This window comes from Bactrocera tryoni, chromosome 5 (assembly GCF_016617805.1).
Source record: "Bactrocera tryoni isolate S06 chromosome 5, CSIRO_BtryS06_freeze2, whole genome shotgun sequence".
Classification (NCBI taxonomy): Eukaryota; Metazoa; Arthropoda; class Insecta; order Diptera; family Tephritidae; genus Bactrocera; species Bactrocera tryoni.
Window position 1 is genome coordinate 941,881 of NC_052503.1, and position 21,489 is coordinate 963,369.

A 21,489-nucleotide genomic window follows, 5' to 3' on the forward strand; every position below is an offset into this window, starting at 1 on the left:
CATACAATATACAAATATATATTGTAAAACATAAAGAAAAAGAAAAATGAGAATAATATTTAAATAAATGTATATACTACGTACATATACAATTATGAACTTGGTTGAGCGTTTTTAATAGTTTAGAGTGTCCAGCAATTTTGGATTATGATCAGAAAACTGAAAAAAATCAAGGTAAGGAACTCTCACGCCTTCGAATTATTGCAGTCACAAGGTTTAATGACTTTTTGCATTTGCAATATGAGATGTTACGCTCTTTATGATTTAAGTGAAACGAATATGATAAAATAACAAACCTTGCTGAACACACTGACAAAATTGATATAGTAAATCCGTTTGCAAACAAGGTCGTCATCAGCTGTCAAATCTTCGCCATGCCTTTTGATTGACGCGGTATAAATTCTGGGCACCGGTTATGCAGAGCAGAATATCGCTAATAGAAAGCATCAAACATACAACAAACAAAAAAAACTAAATTTTCTATTAAATGCCTAACGCATCTTTGGTTATTAAACGTCGGATCCAATCTGAGCATACATGAGTTAGCAAGTATACATCTGATCAAAAATGATCCGGACTAATAAAAAAGGAACATTTTTATCCATACAAAATAAAAACTCACTTTCGAAATCGGTAATGATGCGTTTGATGAATGTCGGTCGTCAGCTACTGTGTCAAGTAAATTTTCTAGTCTACCATTGATATGGTTCATACCCAAAACTATATATGAGGTGAGTCGATTTATAAGAGATGTTGTGGTCCTCTGCTATCTTTGATGTTATCGTCATTAACAGAGACGGATAGAGGACTGTTTTGGTGACTTCACTACCTTCACTGAATGTTTTGTGCAACTCAAATATTTGTATTCATGATAAATTAGATTCTTCTAAAACTTCTGCAACATTTTCAACGATTCCATAGCAGTGATTCTAAGGGAAACGCAAAATTTCAATTGAGATTGTTGTTAAATTTTTTACATTTTATCGATTCGGTTTGCGCGTGCAGTTTAAATGAACGAGTCCGTCTCAAAAAAGCTCTTGAGTTTTTAATGGTAGTCAAGAAAAATACAATATCGGCTGACCGAACAGCAACAGAAGAAGGGTTTAAAGCGGTAAGCGTTACCTAACACAAAAGCCATGGAATTTATAGCAGTAAATACTTCGTGATGGATGCTTAGTCCTTCGAATGAAAGTTCTCAATCAAGCTAGTATACCGTATATGCTATGCAATATACTCTCGTTTCAAATTAAACCACTTTGCTTTAATATTTATGCATACATTATTCTATTTTCTATTTATATTACAAACTAAATATCTGTACACACTTTTCTTCTGATTACCATCGTTTTCATACTATTTTGTTTTAATTTGGATATTTTAGGCTTATAATTATGTTAATATCAATGTCAATAACATATTGATCTATATTATAGATATTTTTAAATGAGTGTTCTGTTTAACCTACTATATATTACTTAACATACTTTTAATAAAAATACATATGTATGTACATATATACAATTGTCGAACTTAACTAATTTCATATATGTATATTGCTAACAGCATGTTATGTGTTACTATTATATGCATATGATATATAATATTATATGTATGTATGTATATATAAATGCATATAATTCACGTATATGCTTATTCATTGAGTTTAATATATAGATTTGGTAAGGTTATTTTTATGTTTGCCTTTTCCTTGCCATATTTCAATTATAGTTTAATTCATTTAAATTTTGTATTCATTAGTTTATTTTATTTTTTAATTTTTAACTTTTAAATTTGTTTATTATTTTTTGGCATTTTATTGTTTTATTATTTGTTTTGTTGAAAAATTTATACAAATAGCATGTAAAAATGTAGTAATTGCAATATTCAGAAATTAAATATTATTTCTCATTTTGCTTTTTATTTCCCTAATACGTATGTATGTATGTATGTATCTACATATGTACACAGTTAATATCATACAAGACTCTCGGGCATTTCCATAAGTTTTGTATGTGTTTATTTATATACATATGGATGTATTAAAACATAAAGCATTTGATTGTTGAAGTTCTTTATATTTAATTTTTTTCTTTTATAAGAAATAAAAATAGTTAAAAAAAAATTGTTTTCATAAAAAATTTCTTAATTAATTTTATAGGCATATTTGAGAGGGTTTTCAATCAACCTAATATTTATTTATCAAATTGTTTATGTATTTTAATTTGTATTAATAATATTCTAAATATTACGGGAAATTACTTACTGTCGTGTAATTCGCGCAATGAATTATTGTTTTTTTAAGAGCGGTTTTAACAATTAACAATTTAATTATAATTTATGTTTTTGTTGTTGTAATATATTACTGTTAAATTTTTAATGTTTACACAATTATTTTGTTCCAAAGATTAATATTTACTTTTAAACACTATTTGATCCTCATAAATATATTTTTTTTTAAGCAGAGTTGCCAATATCTAAAAAAAAGTAATTTGAAAATATGACTACCAACAAACTAATTTGGACTTATTTATTAATAAATTATGTATTATTATTTACTACATTTAATGTAACGAGAAGTTCATTGAAATTTCATTTTTAAATTATTTTCAAATTATAGTATTTCGAAGTCCTTAAGAGATAGCCAACTGTATACTATTATTTTTTCACGTTATTGTTGTTCATTTTTTTTAATATTTTATACTACTCGACTATAACTGTTATCTCAAGGGTGCAACTATGCCATCATATGCATGTATAGTACAGACTATACTATAATACATTGTAATCTCTTTAAAAATATATATATATTACAACAACTACACTTTTCTGTACAAATGTACATTTGTGAGTATTAAGGAGCCTCAGAACGACAAGCAGATAACACACCTCGTCAGTCTTACTTTGCACAATTAATTCTCTATTTCCTTACTACTCGTATTTATTGTTAACACTATAAAGATAATTGACGATTGTACGAATTTACAGGCATCGACTAAATATTTACTCACATCTGATGCTGCACTCACGAATATAACTGCAATTTTCCTTCCTTTCATTAACTTTATTTGAAATGCATTTTAAATAACAACGAAAAATGTGCTTGATTTGGCAAAATTTGGAGAGTAGGAGAGTGACATATTGAATAAAAACTTAAATAGTAGAAAGAAAATATATCATCTTAATGAGACATGTAAAACTGTGTTGCGTTCAATTTGATACAATTTTCCACAAAAAACGAAAGAAAGCTCAAATTTAGCAAACGAGTAGGAACGCATCGAATACGGCAAAGAAAAGTTGAATTTGGTTTAAGCTTAGGAACAAATCCATGAAAACGCTATCACAATTTAACTGGTTACTTAAGCCCTTACTGAAATTCAAAGCAGAAGAGATCGTGACTTTTTGCAAACAAAAAATATATCTTAAAATAAATTTCGATTTGTTAACACGTTGATGAATGAAAATTCTTAAGTTGACTTACCCAATATTATAAACAACGCATGAAGAAGTGAAGAGGAATACGAGTATACTGGGATAATGCAACTGCTCTGTGTTCTCCTAAATTTTATTTCAAAATGACTTCTAAACCGATATAGCAACTTTGCAACCAATCAATTACTTATGGATATAGACAGACCTACATACATGCATACGTCAAAATTGACCAAGACACCTTTCCCCGTTACCCACAAACGTATTATAGTATATAGGATATACATAAGTACGTTCAATTGAAAGTGTTTATTAATTTTGGAATATGTTTATTCTTAATTGCTTGTTTTACTTAAACATTAATTAGTTTCAGTTAATCAATTAATTAAATTTAATACAATAATAAATTTAATATAATAATAATCATCATCAGCATTATCAAGTTTCTATTTATGTTTAAAACTAATTTCTGCGATGCCATTTGCATACTTTACCACTGTATTAATATATATATATATATCATCTATATGTATATATATTAATCGTATTTATATGTATATCATATATTTATTTCAGTTTACTGCGGGTTTTTTGGCATTTTATTATTTAATTCTCAACTGTATTAACATTAACTTTCCACTTATTTGATTTTTTTTTTTATTTTTTTATTTTTTTAATTATACTAACTTTCCATGTAATGTGTGTATGTATTTACGCTTTTTTATTTTTTAATTTGCCAGTTATAAGTATTTTATATATACTCTTTATATAATAATTGTTTTTATTTTCACTTATGCATCTAAAACAAATTAAAAATTTAGTAATTGAAAATACAAATACAAATAAAAACATACTATTGTTGCCACGCTAAACTCATGCCTTACATATCTACAAATTGGGTGGTATGTACACATCATACAAACATACTCACTGTAAGGACTAAGTTGCTTTTGTTTTTTCGTTTAATTTATAATTTTTTTTTATTTACTAACTGCTAAGGGATCCTTCCTTTTGTTCTAAACTAATACGACGGCGACTTTTGTTTAACAATGCTTTTTTCTCTAATAATATATTTATAATATTTTACAAATATTTTATTTGTGTTGTATGTATGTATGTATATATATTACAACTGCGCATTTAAATGTCATTTAGTTTAAAATTGGAGCTTTCATTAGGACCCAAAATATACAAATGGTATTTAAAATTTTTTATTCTAAAAAATCGTTGATGAAACGTGGTAATGGTTGTGCCAACGCCAACGCCAATACTAAACATGCAAAAAAGCCAAACCGCTGACAACTAGCGCTCAGTATGCCGTTTATCACAAAGGAAATTAGAATAAACTAAAACTATGTAGAACCTGCATTGGACACGTTAGGATCATTGTTTTATGCCGCCTCAGTCAAACAAGTAAATCTTTCAGTCTAATCTAAGTTTGCAATGCGACTTATGAACATACATACAAACATTTCTCGAAATTAGTTTACTAAAAAGCATTTTTATTAAATGGTATTTAAGCATCGAAATGAACAAATCGAGAAAGGCAATTTTAGTTCATAGAAATTTTTCAAATATGTAAAAAAAAACAAGTAATTTTTATTAGACTTAATTTTTTTGGGTTAAACCACTTAGTTATCGGCGTGTAAAATCATCATATAACTAAATGTTGGACTTTAAATAAAATTATTTATAACAAAATATGAACATAATATACAAGTTTTAATGTACAATGTTTTTCTTGCGGAATAACATGTTACGGAACATTTCAATACAAAGAAAAAAATTTCGCCCATCACATAATCGAGCTGACATGCGCTTTCTTTATGTAATAATTGATTCAATAAATATAAAAATAATTTTTCTAATAAAATAATTCAACCTAAAAATATACATAGTTTTAATATAGTATCTATTTTTACGACAAATTTCTTTTAAAGCATTTGAATGCATATATGCTGTGTAACTATGGGCATTTGACTTGCTGTGCACATTTAATGAAAAACAACATGGCTCGGGGAGTGGTGTGTGTGTGTCCCAATCAAGTAGTTAAAAAGTTATACACGTTAAAATGCGTTTTTTTATTTTCAAATAAAATGATGTTTAGTTGTGATTCTTATTGTTCTTTTGATAAAATTCTGACATATTATACACTTTTTCCCTAAAAACATACTAAACAAAAATTTTTAATTATATTAAAAGAATTAAGCTCCAACACTCAACCTGTACGCTTCGCTATGCGCCGAGCGATTTTTCTGCTCTCAATGCTTAGCCTTATTTATTCCTTTGCACATGCGCCCACTTTCTGTTCGTTTACTAACTAACTACATATATATATAACTAATGGCGCCCACTAAAACCGCTGATGTTTGAGCGGGGACCAATTTCGTGATTATCATCTGACTTCGCAGTCTTTGTTTAATGGAAGTAAACCACTATTACTGTTGTTATTGTTGTTGTTATTATTATTGTTATTGTGACTATTACTGCTGCTATTGTTGTTGTTGTTGTTGGTATTATTGGCTGTATTGTGGCTGCTGTTTAGACTGCCACCGCTTATACTACTACCACTGGCGCTGGCACTGCTACTGCTACTACTGGCACTATGGCTATGACTGTTGCTGTTGCCACTGCTGTGCTCATTACAGTTAACGGTAAGTGGTGCTATGGGCGCAAAAGCGTTACTCATAGTTCCATTTTCGCCCCCTAAACCCGTGCTTATGGACATGGCTTCGGCCAGGGAGCTCGCCGTGTTGGAATCATGCACATCAACACCTTTACACGTATCGATGACCAGACGGGGGGATGGTGTGCTCGCTTCTTTTGGCGTCGACGAAAGCGGATCGGTTTCTTCGCGATTACTAATGCCACCTGCGATGTTGACGGTGCCAAAATTATTTAGCACATCGACAACATTCGGTGTTGTGCGATCGCCGCTTATATTGCAGTTGTAATTTGCCGAGTCGTCGCCGGTGAAATCGCTAATGGTTTTGGTGGTTGGCGTAGTGTGTGCTGAAGATAATGTCGTTGGTGCCAATTGGTTGATGTTTGTGTTGCCACCAGGTGTTGAAGCGGGTGTGATTGTTGGCGTGGAGGTTGTTGTTGGTGTACGCTTTTCTTTTTTCTTTTTATTTCCTATAACATAACCACCACCATCAGAGGCTCTCGCCAATTTCAAACGTATCGGCGCAGCGTTCATTGGTGGTGTGGCTGCAGCTTCAGCGGAGGTGGAACGTTCTGGATTCTCGGGCACATCAGCTTTTCGTTTACCTATGCGTATAATCAACTTTGGTGGTTCACCTGGTGAGGCACTTGCCATATTCTCAACAACAGTCGCTGCCATACCCATATCACCCACTCCAGACGCTGGAGAAGTTTGCTTCTCCTTATTACGTCTCTTCTCTTTTTTGTCTTTCTTCGGTTTGGAAGACTTTGGTTTTTTAGCAGGTGGTAATATAGAGGTATCTAATAGGCTACTACTAGCACCACGTCGAGTGCGTTCTTCATCATCTTCGCCAAAGTCTTGCATAACCATTTTACGATAGTTCATCGACTCTCGGCGATAATCCTCTAAAGTGGGCGGTGTGTAATTTGATGTCAAACGTTTCTTAGGCGGACAGCTAACCATTCGGCGCGACATATCATATTGATAGGTGTTATCGTATGTATTACCACTAATTGCCGTTGCACTCGCACTTCCATCGGCTAAGCCACGAATCTTGATCTTCAGTTTCGGTGTGGGCTCATCTTCAGAACCCTCAAGCGTTTTGCTGCGTCCCCGTCGCTTTCCAGCACTTGATGCTGCCCCAGTTTTTCCTCCACGCTCATCAGTGCTGCCTGATGAACAAGCGCTACGCCGACGTCCATCGTTACCCAAAACTGTGCTGCTATCATTCAAATCATTAACTCCATCCATTGAACGTAGTTCGCGTCCTGAATTTTTCTTAGAACGTTTCGAACTTCCTTGCAGACCCAACTCGCTACCGTATTCATCAAGCGTACCACCCAAGCCATCACCCTTGCGTAAACTATCAACGGTATTTGTCAAACCTACGTCATTAGGTGGCAGTCCTCCAGATGAATCATCCATATTGGTGTCCTTTTGCACCACATACAGGCTAAGCAACTCCTTTTTACGCATGCGTCGAGAGTTCATGCCACCGCTGCTATTATTCCCACCGCCACTTACGGACGTACCACTAACCACACCGGCCGAAATTTGGCTATGAATTGAAACAGATGTTTGCACAATGCCAGCAGCTGCTTGTGTCATATTGGTCGTGTGTACACTTATCGAGGTACTCGATGAATTGTAACTGTAACTGCCGTCAGGACAAGCAAGTGGTCCTTTGATTTTCAATTTAAGCTGATTACGCGAATCGGAGAGTGAAGCCTTTGTTGTGAGCGTTGTATCCGAATCGATAGAGACCTCTTCGGAGGTGGTCTCCATTGAAGTCTGCAAATCAGCTGGCATTATAAGGTCCGAAATAATGGAGGATGCACAGGTATTCGAGAGACCACTGCCAGTAGTGTTTACGTTATTTAACGCCGACACAGTGCTCGTATTTCCTATTAGACTTGACGCAGTCGCACCAACATTTCCACCGATGTTGCCTGCAGTTGTATTATTGCCGCTTGCAGCTGGTGTTAATTGCTTTGTGGAGATGGTAGAACCTGTTGCACGTAACGCCGATTGGAATTCCTTTTCATCCTCCTCATCGAACTCGGGAAGTGTTTGCTCTGCAGCACCAGAATCAAAGTCACTCAACAAATTATTGTTGTATGTTTCTTGTGAAGCTGATGCTTCGTAAACATTGTAAGTACGCATGTCCACCGGACCCGGCAGCACAGGCTGTACAATGGAATGTAAAAGTGATTGCTGTGTACTGGAGTGATCACAACTGCTCGCATTGTTCGCTTTGAGTGCGTCTGCTAAATGCGATGTGCTACGACTGCCACTGCCGCTGTTGTTACAGTTCACCAAACCACTAGCGGTGGCAGAATTTGTTACGCTGGCGCCAGCACCGCGAACTTTGCAACTGCCATACGCCGATGGACTGGTGTACTTTTGCGCATCGGGCGTGGTCTGTTGATGTGGATGGGACAATGCCGCCTGTTGATTGCAACGAGCATCAAATGAACGTCGACGATCGCGCAGCGATTGCAAGTTCTCGACGCCCGGTGCTGTCAGATCCTCATCGTAATTGAATTCGAATGGCGTACCGACCAAATTGTTCACATAATGAGTGTTGCCATCATGTTGTATCTGCGGTGGCAGCGGTATGACCGTGTTGGTGGCGCTACTACCACGTCCTCGACCACGACCACGCCCACGGCCGCGCGAACCAGCGCCGGTACCACGTGGTGCACGCTGCCGTGGTTTACCCGCCAACGTATGCGTCAATGGATCGTATTTAGGTGGCGGCGGTGGCGGCTTCTGTGGAATGTTTGTGTATTCAGTCAGCGCTTGTTGCTGTTGTTGTGTCTGCTGTTGTTGTTGTTGCTGCATTTGCAACTGCTTACTAAGCAGCTCCATTTGGCGCGGCGATTTGCCAGGGGATTTGTGCTGAATTTGTGGCGACTTGTGCGAGTTGCGTGTAGTTTGTTGTTGTTGCTGATTGTATCGTGAAGATGAACGCTTTGACGGCGACTCCTTTGTGGGTGATGTGTTTTGCGGTGTCTGCGCCTGTTGCTGTTGCTGTTGTTGTTGATGTTGATTCGAAGACGGCACGGGCATTATGGCTTCGGCGCAGGTACTCATCATTTGATTGTACAAGCCAGGCGCGGCAGCGTTATCCGACGGCACACCCATGCCATACTGTGCAGTTTGCGGTTGCTGTTGCGATACCGCGGATTGTTGGGCATGCATGGCATGCTGATGGTGGTGCGGTGAATGATGATCCAACAGTGATGGGCCACCCGGTGTACCAACTATGGCCGCCGTTAATGCCAAGTTGTGCGTTGATGATGTAAATGCAGCGCCGCCGTATTGAGTTTGCGGCGCTGTACCAGCCATGGCGCTGTTTGGAACTGTTGTGTTGGGATCATTACTACGCATACCATACATTCCAACGTCATTAGCCGGTTGCTGTTGTTGCTGCTGCTGCTGCTGAGCAGTTGTTGTTGTCATCGCAACATTGCCACTCATACTTGTCGATGTTGGATACATAGCACCGACGGAAGAATTGGGCACAAAAGGCATTTGACTCATTACCGGCATAGCCGCAGGAGTATTGTGAAAAAGGCCGACAGAACCACCGTTATACTGATTATTACCTTGATTTGGTGTGGTCTGGCGTTGTTGCTGTTGTGGCGTGTGCGTGGGCGTTGTTTGCTGCTGGTTATAGCCTTGATTATAACGCATTATCGAATCGATGCCATTGACCAAAGGCGACTGTTGTTGCGCTGATTGCTGTTGGGTATGGGTAAACGGTATATCGTAGCTGTCAACCCGGTTGAAGTAGCCCTTATTACAATTTTGCGCTACCGCTGCCTGTTGCAGTGAGGCTCCCTGAGTGTTAAGTGCATTGTTGCCCACCAAATCCTTAGTCTGCAAATGTGGGGGTGGTTGTTGTTGTTGTTGCATGGAGTGACTCACTTGTTGCAAATGCTGTAGGTTTTGTTTTTGCTGATGCTGCAGCTGTTGATGTTGTTGTTGCTGTTGCATTTCCATTGCGCTTGCTTGGTCGTTAGATTCGGAAACTGAACTAGGTGATGACGAGCGTCGTGCTGCGATCATTTCATTCTCATTCCAGAGCCGCGTGGCGCGCAACGCATATGGCGATTGCATCCGTGTATTCTCATCATAATCACAATCAACCACTAGCTTGTTGTTAGTACTTACACCTCTGTTAGCACCGGTAAAGTCAATATTATTCTTTGCAGTTGCGGCAGCATGCAAATCCACAAAATCTGGCGCTCCAGGCACCGCATTAACATTTCCTTCCGTGGTGTTTGGCATTTTGTTGAAACAAGCTCCACCCTTGATGTTGGCTTTGTTGGCGAGTTCCTTTTCGAGGAACGAAGTTATCTCTGCCACATCCGGTGGTGGTGGTTGTGGCTGTGTCTGTTGTGTCTGTCCATAGTTGCCCGTATGCTGTTGCGCTTGCTGCTGTTGTAACGGTGAAATTGGTACATTGCATATATCAGGCGCGACATTTTTATCCATGAAACCCACTACCGGCTCGGGGAATGTCAATGCACCGAGATTATTATTGCTGTTGTTCGTATTCGGCAAATTAGCGTTGGCAACCACATTCATTGTGTTCATTGAAGCATTCGAGTTCGGTGTTGCATTTGGTGTTGTGACTACAGAATGCGGCGTACGGTTGTATGCATTGGAAGTGGGTGTCAATGTGGCGGGTGGTGTAGTCAAGACATTGCCGTCTTTCACTTCATTAATATTTGACTGGTCTAGCGGCAACAACGATCCACTGTTGGCTTTGTTGCTGTGACGAGCGAATAGGCAACTACTTACATCAGCGACTTCAGCTGCTGCTTCTGCATTCTCCTTTTGTACATGTATAATGTCTTCAGGATCGGCAGCATTGTGGAATGGAAATACTGAGGGTATGGCAGGTGTGGGAGGAGGCTTCAATAGGTCGGCTTCCTTAGGCTCATCAGTGCGTATGCGCTTTTTACGCAGCTTTTCAACCAAATTACGAGTAGCAAGAAAACTATCTTCCTCCGTTAGTTCTTTAGTTGATGTGCCCAAGAGGCTCAGACTATCAGCCGGCTCATCCAGCACCGAATCAGCATTCGCATTTGCTGAAAATGAAGAAGCTGCACTCATCAAAGCATTTGCAAATGCGTTTTGTTGGTGTTGTCGCTGCTTTTGATGTACATTATCTTCCATATCGAGTATGGTGTCTACAATCGGTTGGTGTCGGCTATTACTGCTATTCATTTCGGCTATGTTCGTAGTGCCTTGAGAGTTTTCATCCAAATTGTTCTGAGATTCTTGTAATGTAATGTTAAGAGGTGTTGGCGGTATGCTAATATTGCCTTCGATATTAGATTTTTGTATAGGCGTTCCGCCAGATATGTCAACCACCAAAGCAGGTGAGGACGAAGGCGAGGCAGGTGTTTGTGGTACCGATGTTGTTTGTGTAATTTGGCCAGTAATCTCTTGTTGTTGTTGCTGATCCTCCTGTCGCTGAGAATGTTGCTGCTGCGTTTGTTGTTTTTGTTGGTGAAGAATTTGTGGTGGTTGCTGTTGTTGTTGTTGTTGTTTGAGTCGATCACTACCCGTAGAATTTGAATTCGAATCCAACTCAATAATTTCTGGCGGTTCGGGCGGTATAACGGCCACTGCCGGCGATGAGGATGACGCTGAGTATTTGCTGGCATTAGCCGCCATTTTACGTTCCTCTTCAAGCTCCCGCAATAGCTCCATCTCATTTAGTAAGTGTTGAGTGTGATGTGTATGCTCCTCTTCGGGTGATAATGGCGGACTTCCAGGTCGTGTACGTCGATGTCTTCTATGCAGACGTCGTCGTCTTCTACCGCCAGTAACGGAGCTTCGTTCATCCGATGCATTCGAGAGTTCGTCATCAGACACCGATGTTGCTGGGGATGGCGGGGAAGCTGGCATGGGTGCTGCTGGTGGCCGTTCGTCGATATCCTCCAAATCACAAATCTTACTCGATGGTAGCGTCGTATGTGTCGGTGCCGTAGTTAACTCCTCATCAATATCCATTGGTACCTCACCACTTTCATTTTTCGTATCAATAATAATCTTCGGAGGCTCAGGTGGAACTGCAGGTGTTGCATCAACTATTGGTGTTGATGTTGACGTTGATGTCGTCGTTGACGCTATTTCTTTGGCATCTGATTTTTCGTCCACAATATTTGTTGGTAACAGTGAGGCCGGTAGCGGTGTTCCAGTATCCATTGCACCAAACATGGAACTTCTGCTTGCTTCTTGCTCTAATTTATTTAACAGTTTATCCAACGAACCTTGATTTTTATTCTGGTTTTTGCTGTTACCCTGCTGACTTGTAGCAATTGAGCTATTTGAATTGCTATTTGAAGCCTTTCGCTGCGTTATTTCCTCGGTTAGCGTGAGAACAGTTTTACTCTTTTCACTATCACTTTCGGATATGCGATCAGAAGTTGAAGATATTGAGTGTGTTAACGATATTGACTTCGGTGACTTTGATTGCAGCTTTTGTTCTACCTTTTTATCTGTTTCAGTCGTTAACTGCGATGAATGAGGTGGCGACGACGGGCCGGACTTTGATCGACGCATTGCGCGAGTACATATTGAATTCAGTTGAGCCGAAGCAGTACCTTCCTCCTCATCGTCCACAACAATAGCCGCATCTGTTGGAGCTTGTTTGACCGCCGGCTTCTTTACCTTATCATCCAAGGATAATTTACGTTTGGTCGATTTCGGCTGTTTATTTTCTGCTGCAGACTCTTCAACAGTGACGGCATTACCACTGCTACTACTTGTGTTGCTAATATTGCGTCGCAACTGCTTTTGTGGAGAGCTTTTGGGCGACTTGGTAGTTGTAGTCGCACTGGTAGTGTTATTAGAGGATGAGTTATGTCGTGCCGCGGCAGGTGGCTTGTCAATTGATTTACGAGGTGATCGTTTATTGGCGGCGGTTGCGCGAGTAAGCCGTTCTTCCTCCTCAGCCACTTCACTTTCTGCATCACTGGAGTCACTGCTACTACCGCTGTCACTACTGCCATCCGATGAGGATGAACTAGTGCTACCATCTGAACCAGAACTTGAGGACTCTGACAATACTGCAGCCGCAGTAGACTTCTTGGTAGGAGTTTGTTGTTGCTGTTGTTGTGACGATATTTCCACAGATGTATCCTTAGAGCGACGTCTGCTACTTGTGGGAGTCTTAGCTACTGTTGTTACGGCTTCTTTCGAAGTGAGAGATGTGTTATCCCGCATAGACATTCGTCGCATAGGCGGCATGCGGGTACTTCGACCGTCGGGTGTTCTCAATTTGCTTTCCTTCTCATTGCGTTCTTGTCGCTCTCTCTCTTCAAGCATCGCTTCATTTACGGTAGGAAGTTTACCACTGCTTTTAAGTTGCTCAGCAGCCTTTTTAGCAGCTTGTCTTTGGGGCACATAAGCTACGAGAATATTGTTCGCCTTCAATTCATTTGTTTTAGGAGTCGTTGGAGCACTAGATTTACCAGCATCAACCGTCGTTTGATCGATAGAATGACGTGTACTCCTCTCGGTTGCTATTGGTGCGGATTTTGCATGGTGAACATCGGACGTTTTACTGGCATTCTTTTCATCCTTACGGCCTCGACTCGGTGAGTTGAACTCGTTTTTGGAAGCTTGTTCACTGTCTTTCTGCGCTGATATTGGAACTGTAACGGATTCTGTTTCGCGGTTTATCTTCGGTGGCCGTCCGCGCTTTCCTGTTACTCGTTCCCTTTCTTTATCTTTACTTCTTTCCTTCTCCTTTTCTTTTTCTTTGGAGTCGATTTCAGCAGCCTTACCCACACTACTGCTGAAAGTTTTATCTTTGGCACGCGTTTTGTCAGCCTTATCAGCCTCACTCTTCATGCCAGATTCCTTTGCCTTAACCCTCTCACTTTCTTTGTCAGAGCGCTGTTCTTTGGCCTTTTCTGTTGTTTCTCGATCGGACATATTTAAAGTATTTACCGTACCAACCGCTACCCCAGTAGAAGTCGTGTAAATACCTGTTGAACGCATATTTTCCGACGCCTTTTTCGCCGCCTGTCGCTGTGGTACAACCAATAAGTCCGCTGTTATCTTATTTTGTCGTTCGATTGCCGCCGCGCTAGTCTTTTTACCTCGACTATGAGCATCAACTGTGGATTTACTTAAGCCGCCTGACGACTGTTTTTGATCCGACTTTCGCTCAAGTGTTCTTTGTGTATTTATAGTCTTTGACGTCGACTCCTTCTTCCCACGATTGTTTAAGGCTGTGGATGACTGCTGTTGTTGCTGCAACGTGAATTCCTTAAGTGCTGCCTTGGTACGTATAGTTTGTTGGTTTTGCGAATCGCTTACATTACTCTCCATGGCGCGTTCGTCCTTATCGACTTCGCCGCCAGAGAGGCTCTCGGAATCTGAGTAAATTTGTTGAACAATAGACGCCGTTCGACCCATCAGGGACGAAATTGGGCCAGCATTTGTGGATATCGCTCCACTCGTGCCGTTTGTATTTCTATCAGCCCCTTTTAGTGGCAACAACTCCTCACTTTCGTCGCTGGATGTACTCTCAGAGCCCTTCTCTTGTTGCAACTGTTTGGCCATTTGTGATAGGAAGTCTCGTCCACGATTCGCTGTGACCGGCGGTGCTCCTGTTGTTGGCGCAGTAGATGACGACGTTGTTGTTGTTGTGCTGAGGCTAGTAGATTTCTTCGGACTAATATGGTTTTGTTTTGTTGACTTAGATTGTTGGTGTTGATGTTTGGCAGGTACTGATCGGTTATCTGGTTCGTCATCACTAGAACTGGACAGAACTGTTGGCGCAGAAGTATCACCTCGTCCAGTTCCTGTGGCGGCGATGTTATTGCTAGCACTTTTTCGCCTTTGCTTCTGTCGCAATTCCGCGGATCGCACATAACTTTGCTTCTTTTTATTTTGATTTGAAGCTGCCGCAATGGCATGTGTTGTGCTACCTGTTCTTGCAGGTGATAGTTTTCTTGCGGCTGCTCTAGCGGATTGCGCACCACTGCCGGCACTTGATGTCGATGCAGTTGTGCATGAGCCTGAGTCTGATTCATCATCGGAACCAGAACTGCCCGAATCGGTTGACGTTCCTTCTTCCTCCGATGACGAGTCATCATCACCGGAGGATGAACTCCCTGACGAATTATTATTAGACGACTGACTACTGTCATGCGTGCGTTTTGTCGAGCCTTTAATTGTAGATCTCTTCTCACCGACATTTCCGCTTTTCGTACCACGAGAACGCGATTCTGTTGACATCGTACGATTATTCGAAACATTGCTATTAACTGTGTTACTTTTCGAAGCCGAAAGTCGATTTTTCTCCGGAACTGTTGAGTTTGCGGCACAACCACCCGTGGCACCAGTTGAACTGCGGCGACTAGAATTGATCTGTTTTTCACTACCCGTTCCTGTGCCTGCTGCCGATGACGTAGACGACGGCGCAACCAACGCACCGCCCGCTTGTGCTATTGCTATTGCACCATTGTTTACTTTCTTATTTGGCGAGATTTTATTACTATTGCTATTATTGTTGCCAGCACCCGGAACACTCGCACTAGAAGTGCCCGAGTTTGCACTCGTGTTTGCAGTTGTATTTGCCGTTGCCGTGGAATTATGCGTATTCTTTCGTTTTGTGGGTGATGTTGATGTGCGCGCACCTGTACCTCTGCCTGTTCCCTTATTTCCCTTCACATTACCTAAAAGCTTCTCTAAAATGAAGTTAATATTTTGATATTGTGCAGGAATACTTTCACCGCTATTCGATGAATAAAACCTATCGTACAGCGTTGGGCCGTCATTTGCGTAAATAACGGCATTTTTGAAGCTCTCATCTAAGTTAGCATCAATCACCGCATTGGGCACATTGGAAACACCACTACCAACTTCCCGCAAACTATCATCGCTAAGCACTGAAATTTGCTTGTAAAATACCTGTTCGCGCAGCTTGAAAAGCGATCGCGAGAGCTTTTCCCGCCTACTAACCATATAACAAAGATTTCTTACACGCTCCAAGTCCTGACGTAAATGTACGACCAACTTGTGATTCTCGAGATCCTGTTGTTCCTGTTTACGCGCTATCATTTCTACGTCCTCAGACTTGGGTGGAATCAGAGCACGATTATGCCGCGATTTTCGTTTCAACTTCCAGTAATTGTAAATCGATTCAATGGCATCGTCATCCACATCGAACAAATGGCAACTGATGTCCTTGATGTTGACATGTTTATCAAATTCAGCCTCGACTTCCTGTTAAAAGAACATTATAAAGAAAATTATGAACAAACACATAAAAATGTATATATTAATATTCAAAGTTTCAAAAATAACAGTTTCTCCCTAAAAAATATTGATTGAGAGAGCTTATACAAAAAACAGCTGCTAAGGAAATTTGGATCGCATCTCCCATGTTTACTTCAAAAGCCATTTAATTTCAAATCGAATGCTCTGCACTCACCTGTAAGCGTTGAGCCCGCGCTTGATTGCGTTCTTCTGATGTCATATCGGATTTTCGACTTTTGCGTCGCCGGCAATCGTCCTCTTCATTAGCTGCACCATGTGTACTGTTATGTTTATTTGTGCTACTGCTATGTGTACCACTACCATCCTTTTTTCCTTTACTAACACTGTGCTTTTGGCAATATGAACGCAGTTTAACACCATCCTCCGCGTTACCCTCTTCAATAATTGCTCGCATCTCAAGGCCATGTTGAAAAGCGCATGTCACGTGGTAAGCGGTTTTACAGGTTTTTACCGAACATTGTATGCAAGCTCCAACACGTGCCCGACACAAAATGCAAACAAGTGCCCAACGACTCGAAGGAATGCTCGAGATCTTCGTGATAGGTTCCATACGATCTACACAACCAATGCTTACTTCAGGTATCCATAGGGCACAGGAAACATGCGCCCAATGTTTGCCAGATTTAGTGGATTTCATTGCGCCTCCTTTGTTCGGACATAGTACACAATCCGGTTTAATACCCATCGAACACGTCCGACAAAGCCATTGTCCTAATCAGAAATATGTAAAAATGTAATTAGAAAGTGCGATATTATTTAATCCTCTAGCTTTGGTGGTTTACGAACCTGATGGAATCGCTGTAATACCATAACATGCCTGATGTACGCAAATATTGCAATTATCACAGAATACCATTTCATTCGCTTCCTCAGAGTCGGGAGATCTGCATACGTCACAGATAACGTTTTCATCATATTCGATACCAAGACCTTCCTCGTTTTTCAGGATTACTTGTATTTGCTCCCAACATCGTATCTGCACGCACGAACAAATGAATTATAACATTACAATTTGTTATTTCTAATTTTATACCACTAAATATAAAAATCAACTAAACTAGTTAATACACACCTCTAATTCTTCGATAACGCGTTCAAATTGTGTTTCCGTTATGGAATAAGCACCGTACTGCGCTCGATCGGAATTGAGTAATAGCAGCCAAGCTTCATCGACCGGATCAATATCGTAGGCACATGTATTCTCTGCTTGAGTGACCACATTTGTAAGACAATGTAACTCACTGGAGTAAGTATCGTCTTTCGTAATGCGCAGGAAGCGATTTTTGGGACTAAGAATCAGATGTATATAAATTATTATTACAATACTTGATCATGTGTCTATGTTTAATAAGTTGAGGGTACTTACAGTTTAAAGTCATGCGCAGGTGGCACTATTGGTTCTGGCAGCACGTAAACGGTGGGCTCTGGCAAAGAATCGGGATTTACAGGCACCTGCACACCCTTTTCCCACTCTTGCTTCCACTGATCGTTTACTACGAGATACTCGTAATTAGCCAAAGGCTCTGAATCCGGCAATTTCATTGCACTTATGAGATCCTTGCTGTTAGTAAAATTATAAAGTGGTTTCATATACATAACATAAACGTGATTTCATACAATTTATTTACTAATTGGAAATCATATAACATATAACTTTGGAAGTTAATAAGTTTACCCTTAATACATACCGATAGAGCTCTGCTGGTGCCTCCGTTGAACTTCGATTGTAAATACTTGAAATTTTAATATCTGCCACTGAACGCGGTTGCCACGCTGCCGCCGAGGATGAAGAACCCTGGCTGGCTGCTACTTTAGCACTTGTGGAAGCTAATGCGGCCATTTCTTCTGGTATTAAAGCGACTACGCTGTTTTGCTCATTTTCAGCATTACTATTGCTTATTGAAGAGGAAGCGGTATATGGTAAACTTATAGGTGCACTACCTACTACGCTACCACTATGACTGCCACCATTTCCGCCACCAATGCTGCCATTGAGCCCACTTCCTACTCCACCTCCACCGCCGCCTCCACCACTTCCGGCACTTCCACTGCCATTGCTACCCCCACCACCATTGGGCGGCCGACCTTTGCGTCGCTTTGTTGGCGGAGGTTGTGGCTCGACGTCGAGCCTTTGATGATGTTGATGATTACCGCGTTTACCTCTTTGTGACATCTTTCATTGGTAACAGTTGATTTCTATTCGCTCAAGTGAACTCAAGAAAACACAAATTACTCAACGGTTTACGTATTTTAGGAGAATAAATCTAGTAATTAAATTGTCACTTTTTACACCGCTTTAATTGATGTGTTTAGGCACAACATTAAATAATTGTGTTGTGATTTTCTATTTGGTTTGGTGACTCTTAGTAAATGGTGCAGTTTTTATTTATTTTTTTTATTTTTGATTGCTTTATGCACTAACGCGTAGTTGCTGGATTTTTATTGTGATTGGATAAACACTACTATAACTTTGAAAGTGTTCTCTTTTGCACTTTTGAATAATTTTTATTATTAGACCTGAAATTAGATTTATTATTATAATGTTGTGGAGATCAGTTTTAATATCAGCAAAAAGACTTACTACATGCTTAAATCCTTAAGTGGCTAACCAAATGCTGTCTTTGTTGTTGCTTCAGTTTTTGCTGGAAATGAGCATGTGGTACAGGTTGTACACTGGTCCCCACTTTTATTGAAAAAGTATGTGTTAATATTTTTGCGTTGGGATTCGGAATTTTAGCCACTTTACGTATGCACGTACGATAGTGGCGGGGCGTTAAGTCTCGTACACGTCGTCGCAAGCGTCGGGAAAACATGGAGCGAGACGCTGCTTCTTGTCCGTGCCCGTAACGCGCCACTTTGATGAATTTTGAAAACTGCTCCAACAAAGCTACAGCTACGTGTTTATAACACGTCCCGCCCACTTGAACTATTCAAGAAGAGCGTTAGTGTTTACCAATTGGTAGCAAGGAAATTATGCCGCTGACTAATGACCATAGAATTGGTACGATGAATGTTAGGTATGATATAGCCTTTGATGATTATTATTTGCGCGTATATTATTAACAATCACGTTTATGTTTTCGCTAAGTTACAGAGATAAACACTTTAAAATAATTTGATGTCAGTTAAACTGGGTATTGCAGCTAATCGGGTAAAGTATATATTATTGTTATTGGCTAAATTGTTCTTTTTACCGATTTATCGCCTTCTTTTAGAATGAGTTTCCGTCTTTATTGTGCATCAGTTTTCGCAGTGTGTATTTTGTGTATATTTTCTTTTGTTTTTCAAGTTCTCCTTGCACTTTGGAAAATATCTAATGGGTTTACATATTTCGAAAGTCTCAAACACGTTATATCCATCAAATAGTATAATTCAAAAATGTTAGTTTTTTGTTGGCCTTTCGAATTTACATTATATACCTGATTTTGAAAAAGTTAAATATAAATTAAAAATAAATTTTAAGAAATCTCTGCGTTTTACTTTGATGCCTTGCACTGCGTTTATGCTCTTCGCTATTCGTCTTTTCGATTGATATCTACTTCTTGCTCACTCTCACCTATTCACTTTCTCACTCTTACATACAGACACAAATTACTTGGTGCACCGTTCGATTTCCACTTTATATACTATGATTTGGAAGCGATGCACATAAGGAATAACACTAACATCTCAAAGGAGAATCACAATAAGGTGGAGCAGAACGCTCACCGAATTGATCCTCCTTTTCATCATTCATTGTTTTTTACATAATATTATTCAACTGATTACATGCGAATAAATTAATAGTTTACACTGTTTTTGTTTTTTCTCCACATATTCGTTGGCCTGTGCCTTCCTCAAATTCGCCGGGAAATTCTAAAAATTGCATTATTTCACCAACAGATGACACTAATAATATGCGGCGAATTCCGCGCAATTGCAAAACTAAATACACTGCAAAACCACATTAAGCGCACTAGCCGTCGCCCACGAACCCTTTATATACACGTGTGAGTGAACGGGACAGTCACATATGCGGTAAAGTCTTTTGGTAAAATTAAATGGTAAATTTTTGCTCGTATAGAGTACATGCAATATATCCACGATATGAAAATTATTTTATACAAAATCTTATTTTCACCACTAAATTAGGACACCGATTAGAAACATCTATTTTATATTAAATTATTCTCTCTTCAATATCTATTTGTGAATATATATTGCGAAGAGCACAATACTTTTTCTACGCTGGTGCTGTTTCCTACTTGTTCCCTTTTTTGCGAATAGCTACAATCGAAAGCTAAGAAAATTAACTTTTGCCGCCGCAATTTCTCGTCGTACACATTTTCATTCACTACACATACAACTTTTACCATTTTTTAATGCGCAAAGCGCACCTTTGTTTTAGTTTATATTTTTTTACGAGAAATTCGATAAATTCACACCGTAGAAATTGCTTTTCTTCAATTTCTTTTATATTTACAAGACGTCGTCGCCATTATTAATTTTTCGACACTCCATTTTTACTTCGCCTTAGCCACTTCTTCGCTGCACTTGTCATTCCTTCAATAAGCCGCCAGATGGCTAATCCGACACTTTAAACTGATTGCATTATTGTGAATGAAATCAATCAGTGATGTGATTATTATCGTCTCAATCATCTCTCGTAATAGCAAGTAGAAAACAATTTCTTATCAGATTAAAACCGTAAATATAATATTGGTATTTCGAAACATATACTCCATATAGTTTGAACTGCAGCTGTTAAAAGAATTAACAGAAAAAACATTATGAAATATGTTTGCCACAAAAACCTTAATTTAAAATAAATTAATGAAAATACTAAATTTGTTAAAAACATATTAGAAGATAAGTTTAGCCTAAAATTTACCCACAATAGTATATATTAACTGAAAAAAATTTTAAATAAATAATGGCTTGTTCTTTAAATACATTTAAAATAATGAATTCAACTGATCACTTATTTTGTAGTGAAAACTTATTAGCTAAGCAAACCAATTATAATTTTGAAAACATCAGTGCTAATTGCATCTCTAGGTATATTGTGGAGGGTATTGTGATGTTGACACTTCAGTTAA

The 21,489-nt window shown here is 39.2% G+C and overlaps 1 protein-coding gene across 4 annotated transcripts; it reads right to left on the reverse strand.

Moving 5' to 3' along the window:
• Nucleotides 1-5,130: 5,130 nt before the first annotated feature.
• On the reverse strand, nt 5,131-20,905 carry LOC120778643 (PHD finger protein rhinoceros). Of its 4 annotated transcripts, none has more exons than XM_040110547.1 (8): nt 20,764-20,905; nt 18,993-19,554; nt 18,100-18,928; nt 17,778-17,972; nt 17,484-17,700; nt 17,198-17,387; nt 16,566-17,122; nt 5,131-16,357 (listed from the first exon to the last, which is right to left on the reverse strand). In XM_040110547.1, exons 3-8 carry the CDS (start codon nt 18,582-18,584, stop codon nt 5,825-5,827), a joined length of 12,177 nt encoding a protein of 4,058 aa, XP_039966481.1. In that variant the 5' UTR covers nt 18,585-18,928; nt 18,993-19,554; nt 20,764-20,905; the 3' UTR covers nt 5,131-5,824. The 4 variants fall into 4 exon arrangements, with proteins under 4 accessions (XP_039966481.1, XP_039966478.1, XP_039966479.1 ...); XM_040110544.1 differs by having other exon boundaries at nt 18,993-19,830; XM_040110545.1 differs by having other exon boundaries at nt 18,993-19,830; nt 20,755-20,905.
• Between the last annotated feature and the right edge of the window lie 584 nt (nt 20,906-21,489).